Here is a 7,416-nt window from a genome sequence, read left to right on the forward strand (position 1 = left end):
GTCATCACCCACAGGCAATGACGCTGCATTAATGTGTTTGCTTTGGGGAATTTTGGTCAATTTTTGACCCCTCCTATTTCGGAGGGGGCGCTCTCTGAGGTCCCCGGAGGGTCCCCTGTGAACGGCAGTCAAAACCGTCCTGTCCCTTACTCACCCATTCTGTCCCATACAGACCCGTCCTATCCCTTACCGAGCCGTCCTGTACCAACCAGTCCTGTCTCTTACCGTCCTGTCCCCTACCAACACTTCCCGTACAGACCCATCGTGTCCCTTAACAACCCGTTCTGTCCCGTACCAACCCGTCCTGTCTCTTACTGACCTGTCCTGTACCAACCCGTCCTGTCCCTTACCGACCCGCCCTGTACCAACCTGTCCTGTCCTGTACAGACCCTTCTTGTCCTGTACCGACCCATCCCGTACCAACCGGTCCTGTGCCTTACCAACCTGTACTGTCCCGCACCGACCTGTACTGCCCGTCCTGACCCGAACCGACATGTCCTGTCCTTTCCGACCCATACTGTCCCGTCCTGACCCTTTCCGACCCGTACTAACCATCAGATTCAGTACACTGTTCTCTATTAAGTTTTATTCATTTATGGCCTTTAAACAAACTAATAATTACAGGTGTAAAAAAAAAAACAAAAAAAAAACACAAAAACTTTGGATTAAAGTGAAAATAAACATCAGATTTTTGTCCAGTCAGATCAGGCAACAATGAGACATTTCTGTTTAAACGTCATCTTTTTACCGTTAATAATGAAACAGAATTACAACCAAAGACAAAAAACTTCCTGCTTCCTCCAGCAGTGAAACAACAGATAGTAGATGAGATGCTTCACCACGTTCAATTTTTCTCAGCAACGCTGCTCTCTGAGGGAGCAGTGCCCCCCTCCACTCCCCGGCTGGAGGACGAGGAGGTGCTGGAGGTGATGGCCGGGGTGGAGGTCACGCTGATGGGGACGATCCTCTCCTTTCCATCTGGCTGTGCTCTTTTCTGGGGCGCCTGGATCTGTAGCCGGCCACCCACTAGTGAGCAGGTGATGGTCTCCGGGTCAACGCCGTCTGGCAGGTCCAACTCCTGCCTGAACTCTTGACACCTGTAGGAGTAGGAGCCCTTCCCATCATCCTGCTTTTTCTCCATCCTGCCACTCACCCTTAGCTTCCTGCCCACCTGTTTGACCGACAACTCCTTCGGGGAGAACTCCTTTGTGTCCAGGCTGAGGGCAAAGCTGCTGCCATCCGTCCCCAGCTCTTGGAAGGCAATGGGCTTAAAGTCACCTGTGGAGGAGGAGGAGCTGTCGATCTCCTCAAAGATTTTCTGGTGCAGCCTCTCCATGTACTCCATATTCTGCCTCATCTCATGCATGTGGCGGATGATCTCCTGCTCGATTTGGTAGAAGAGCGGCCGGGTCTCAGGCCAGAGGCTGCGGACGGGCCAGTGCAGGTCCAGGAAAGGCCTCATGGTGACGGAGGATGGCTGGAAGATGCTGGGACGCAACATCCTGTTCGGTTTCAGTTGCTCTGCTTCAGTCTGGAGTCTCTATTTGTCTGGCGCTCCTTCTCCCTGGCTGCTTTTATACCCTGACACCCCCACCAGCACCCGCCCGTCCAGCACTGCCAGAAAGTTCCAGCAGCATTCCTGATGTGTGTGTGAGTGTGTGTTCACCAGCTTTTTAAAGACTGTGACTGAGTCGTGTAGCAGAAATAGAACAAAGCTGAGGCGTGTTGGCATGCAGCAGCTGAACACACACACCGTTTGTTTGTAAGGAGTGATTCAAACACAACACATTCCTGGTTCCTAAAATCCGAAACCACCTCAAAACCAGGTCAGAACTCTTTATCACCCCCATAAAGCCCAGCGACCAAATCAGGACCAGACACGACAGTTATCCAAAACGCACACACACACACAGATTCCTGTTTCTATTACTTCTGAGGACAGCCCACAGTAAAGGCCCCCAAAGTTTATGCTGGACGCAGAAGATGGACGGTCACTTTTGTCTGCACCAGAGCCGTCGATACACTCAGAGCCGCGACACTCTCATTGACTCCTGTGTAGAAAACATGGCGGCGCACTTCTGGGTTACTGGAGACGTTCAATAGTTCCAAACACCGGATCAGACTGCGTTCATCGCCAATGCTTCCATTTGTTTTCAGAGGGAAGCTGATGCAACATCAGTCTTATAAGTCACGAAAATGCATGTACATTCTGTCAGATGTCCTGCAATAAAATAATTATGTCTGTTCAATGTTACTAGTTTTTGTTTAAATGTATTTTGTCATTGTATGTTATAGATATTGTCTTTTTACCCCATGGCCTCCCAGCTTTTTTCTTTAGTACGAATAAGTGTGTTCACAGTCTTCTATTATTTATTTCAGTGTACTGATCAAGTGCATTGCTATCGATAGATTCATAGAATTTGATGTTCAATATGACTTTGGTTAGTGGAAACGTATTATCACCTTGTTCTCATATTGCTGGTTATGTTTAGCCCGGTGCCCAGAGATGACATTTCAGGGTCCTGTGTTGTATTTTAGGGTTAGGGTTAGTTTTTTCCTGTTCTGGAGATTTTAATGCGTAGTAGCAGGGAAAGCTCGGGAGTTTGTAATACTTTTCATGAATTCTCTGTTAGGCTTTGGTTACTAATACTTAATTATTAACACCTATGAGACCATTTTAAAGACAACCATTTTTGACATGACACTAACAGGTGGGCAGAGGTTACTGTAGCATATCCATTTTATGTTATTTTCTTTGTTTTATTGATGATCTTCAAATCTTTTCACACATTAGCTTTATAATGTGTGGTTGGCGAGATGGTAAGCAAAAAGTTACGAGCAGCCACTGTTTAGCTGTAGCTATTGATTTAAGTGTTTTTTTTTTGTGGAAATCCTTAAAATAAATTCTTTGTTGTTTTAGGAGTATTATCCAATCTGTTATAACTTTAAGTTTGCTTCCCTCTGAACCTGCAACCCCCAGACCCCTCTTCTTCCACGCTCTCTCTTGCACACACACACACACACACACACACCCACACACACACACACACACACACACACACACACACAAAGGGACTTGGGAGGCATCCACGTCATGCGGGGTGGAGCGGAGGGGAGCATTTAGTGGCCCATGTGCAGCTCCACTCCCTCACTTATCGCCATCTCATCCAGGGTAAGAACACACTCCTTCTCTAGTGTATTCATGCCAGCTGCCTGAAGTTTTAGCGTGTCAAACTCCTCACCCAGTCCTCCCGGCTCTAGCTTAATATTTTGCATCCTCTGCTGTAGGGTTGGAATGCTTGGCAGTGGATTGTCTGTGTCTATGTTTTATACTGTCAGCCCAGCAGCAAACTGCAGTTTTATGCCCTTTTTGATTGCTTCATTTATCCAATGAATTCTCCTGTTTCTTTATCATTAGGGCTTGAATTTGGTCCCTGCCAAGTGTGGAATGAACTTTCTTTTGAAGACAATTATTTGTCTAAAATTTATTCTTTTTTGTTGAGTCAGGTTTCTTTCTGCTTTTGTCCTCATATCTCTCCCTTCCCTTAGGTTCCTTAGATGTCAGCCTCCTGTACTGGCCCTTGATGTGGTGGCACTGGCTGACCCTAACCCCTAACTGCTCTGGCAGACTGGGAGGTTTCAGCCCTGCAAAGCTGTGAGAAAAAGCCCTCACACTATTACAGGTTTCTGGATGACATCTGGGGAGTGTGGACCCACTCAGAGCAGCACTTTGAGGTTTTACCTGAGCACCTTAAATAATCATAATTCATCCATTTCACTCAAATCAACGAGGAACACACACACCATAGATTTTTTAGTCACAACTACATATAAGGAACATAATTTTTTTTACAGACTCACAAATTGGACATAAAAGTCTTTTTTAAACCCACAGATACTCATGCCCTTCTATACAAAACCAGTTTCCATCTGAAACACACTTTTGCTGGCCTGGTAAAATCTCAACTGCTGAGGTTCAATAGGATCTGCACACAGCAGATTTTGCTGCAGCCACTAAAGTGTTGTTCCACTCTTTGGCCAATAGAGGGTACTGTCGCTCCTTCCTCAGAAAATGTCCTTCCTGCAAATAAAACCAATCTTAGCTTTAGTAATTAATTATTCTCCCCCCACAGTGAAACTGGTCTATGTGCTCAGGAACAACTTCCAGGACGTGCACCCAAACACTGGGTTCCTAAAATATCACCAAATGATTGGTGCTTTTAGGAGGAACCAGAATTTAAAGGATCATCTTATTAGAGCTAAGGTGAAACCTCTCTGTGAACCTAAAACCAGAGATTTTGGTCAATTTTTCCAACATCGTCAGTGGTTATGCAGTCACTATAACCAACAATGTTTTTGTATCTGAATGTAGAGGGAACCAACATTCAAAAAACTGTATATATGTACTTACCTGCAAAGTGTGTGGCCTCCAATATGTGGGTGAAACTGGTAACACTCTGCTGACCAGATTCACGCAGCACAGATACAACATCCTGAGGAAGAAGAAAACTCACACGAGACTGGCCCAACATTTCCTCTTACATGGGTGGGAAGCAGTCAGTGCCACGGTGGCTCAGACAAATCCCAGGTGGTCCACGGCCCAGAGACGCAGAGCTGAGAAAGTATGGATTGCTAGATTAGAAACGGTACATCCTAGAGGTCTTAACGAGAAGGGCTTTAAATAACCATCTTGGTCATTAATCATGCCATTGTTATTATTGTCATACCTGATTAGCATACCCTTCCAAGATCACATTATTACTATATTCATGTCTATTCCCTTTAAATGTATTTGGTACTTTTTAATCCTTTGCCAGGGACTTCATGCATAATCCTAACCTCAGTGGACCCTAACTGCTGTTTTACATCTTGTTTATAGCCTGACCAAGGCCTTTTGCCCTAATCCTAACCTCCTCTGGCCCCTAATTTAGTCCCGTAGGAACCCCTTACCATGGATTCCACGCCTAATCCTAACCTCACTGAACCCTATTTCGCCTCCGGCGGCAGAGCTGATTATTTTTTTTCTTTTCTCTTCCTAACCTCTTGGGCCCCTGAAATTATACCCTTATCCTAATTAATTTATTAACCCCTGGTAATCTGAGACTCAATCTGTTATTTCATTAATATATATTTGAATTTCTAAAATTAATTTATTGCATCCTCATTTATTTGAGGCTTTCCTTGTGATAACATCTTACTTGGAGAGGTGACCTATGGAGGGAGGGGGGCCTCCAGAAACAGGAGTGAGATGGCCAGTGCACAGAAACTCAAAAAGGAAAAAAACTTAAGAGAAAAAACTCAAGACAAAGAAAGATAAAATGAAACTCAAATAAGGAAAAATGAAAGCTCAAATTAAACATTGGACCCCTGAAGAAGGACAAATAGTTCTGAAACGTAGCTGCAGCAGGCCAGGGCATAAAAGCCAATTTCGCCAGCACAGAGTCTCAGTTCCAAGGATGTTTGCTGTGGGATGGAGGGTCGAGAGAGCCCAATTTTTTTTGGCCTACTGATGGAACCTGATCAGTGAGCCACTTTGAAACATGGTGTGTCTGGTGTTGAATGGCTCCTTCCTAGGCTACGAGCCAGTTTAGGTGCGTGTGCACTTCTCCTGCCACCTTTTCGGTGATGGGAGTTCTGTCCCTTCTCTTTACTATACACTAAACTATACACTACACTGTATACTACATGAACACACTACACTGTACACTACACTAAACTATACACGACACTACACTAGAATAGAATAGAATAGAATAGAAATACTTTATTAATCCCTTTGGAGAGTCCTCAGGGAAATTTGGGTACCAGCAGCAATACAACACCAACAGTAAATCAGGATAAGCACAAGACACAATATATACAGGTACAAAGCGAAATAGAGGCAAATAGAATGCAATAAATAACAATAATTGCAACTATTGCAAATATTGCAACTGTTTGTATGGGTTATTGCACAAATGAATTATTGTGCATGTGTTGTATCAGGCGGACTGCACACCTCCCTCTCCTCCCTCCTTCTCCCCCTCCTGCCTAATGCAGAGTTGTACAGTTTGATGGCTCGGGGGACAAAGGAGTCTCTGAGCCGGTTGGTCCTACTCTTGGGGAGGAGCAGCCTGTTACTGGTCAGGCTTCTCTGTGCACTGATGACAGTGTGCAGAGGGTGACTGGCATCATTCACAATAGCCAGTAGTTTTTTTAGTGTTCTCCTCTCTGCCTCTGTCACCAGGGAGTCCAGCTTCATGCCAACCACAGAGCCCGCCCGTCTGATGAGTTTTTCCAGCCTGTTAGCACACCTTTTTGTCATGTTACCCCCCCAGCAGACAACAGCATAAAAAAGCGTACTAGCCGCCACAGACTGATAGAACATCCACAGGATTTTCCTGCAGATGTTAAAAGATCTCAGTCTTCGCAGGAAGTACAGACAGCTTTGGCCCTTCTTGTACAGGTGATCTGTACAGCATGTCCAGTCCAGCTTGTTATCCAGCCACAACCCGAGGTACCTGTAGTTGTCTACAATCTCCACTTTATCGTCCCTGATGGTCACTGGACGTGGTTGTGGGCTGGACTTCCTGAAGTCAATAACCAACTCCTTAGTCTTTGAGGTGTTAAGCTGGAGATGGTTCATCTGACTCCAGGAGACAAAGTCACTGACCAGATTCCTGTACTCGTCCTCTCCATCATCCCTGATACACCCCACAATGGCTGTGTCATCTGCAAAATTCTGGATGTGACACAGCTCTGAGTTGTAACAGAAGTCTGAGGTGTAGAGTGTGAAGAGGAGGGGGGCCAGCACCATCCCCTGGGGTGCTCCTGTGCTGCTAATAACAGTGTCAGATGTGGTGTCCTTTAGCCTGACGTACTGCGGTCTTTCTGTGAGGTAGTTAGCAATCCAGGACACCAAGCAGGGGTCCACCTGCATCTCCCTCAGTTTATCCAGAAGCATCAGGGGCTGGATTGTGTTGAAGGCACTTGAAAAATCCAAGAAGAGGATCTTCACTGTGCCCCTCCCCTTATCCAGATGTACTTGGACACGGTGTAGGAGAGAATAGCATCCTCCACACCCACACCTGCGTGATAGGCAAACTGTAGGGGGTCCTGGGCCTTTTGCACTTGCGGCTTGAGGAGATTGAGGATGAGCCGCTCCATCGTCTTCATCAGCTGGGATGTAAGTGCCACCGGTCTGTAATCGTTCAGCTCACCAGGACGTTTTTTCTTTGGAACTGGAACAATACAGGATGTTTTCCACAGGGTAGGCACTTTCCCCAGCTGTAGGCTGTGGTTGAAGACATGCTGAAGTGGTTCCCCCAGTTCAGCAGCGCAGGTCCTAAGCAGACGAGGAGGCACAGTGGGCTGGTCAAAGCGGTTAAGGAAGATGTTCAGCCTGTTTGCTTCTTCCACTGTCTCCCCCGCTGTTAT

The 7,416-nt window shown here is 46.0% G+C and overlaps 1 protein-coding gene across 1 annotated transcript; it reads right to left on the bottom strand.

The window, feature by feature from the left end:
* Nucleotides 1-537: 537 nt before the first annotated feature.
* On the bottom strand, nt 538-2,211 carry LOC121654679 (heat shock protein beta-11-like). The gene has a single exon (XM_042008915.1). The coding sequence runs from the start codon at nt 1,499-1,501 to the stop codon at nt 845-847; it is 657 nt and encodes a 218-aa protein (XP_041864849.1). The 5' UTR covers nt 1,502-2,211; the 3' UTR covers nt 538-844.
* Nucleotides 2,212-7,416: the final 5,205 nt, after the last annotated feature.

This window comes from Melanotaenia boesemani, chromosome 15 (genome assembly GCF_017639745.1).
Source record: "Melanotaenia boesemani isolate fMelBoe1 chromosome 15, fMelBoe1.pri, whole genome shotgun sequence".
Lineage (NCBI taxonomy): Eukaryota > Metazoa > Chordata > Actinopteri > Atheriniformes > Melanotaeniidae > Melanotaenia > Melanotaenia boesemani.

Bases quoted from the DNA above. Each gene is read 5' to 3' on its own strand.
- LOC121654679 (XM_042008915.1), bottom strand. From the start codon at position 1,501: ATGTTGCGTCCCAGCATCTTCCAGCCATCCTCCGTCACCATGAGGCCT.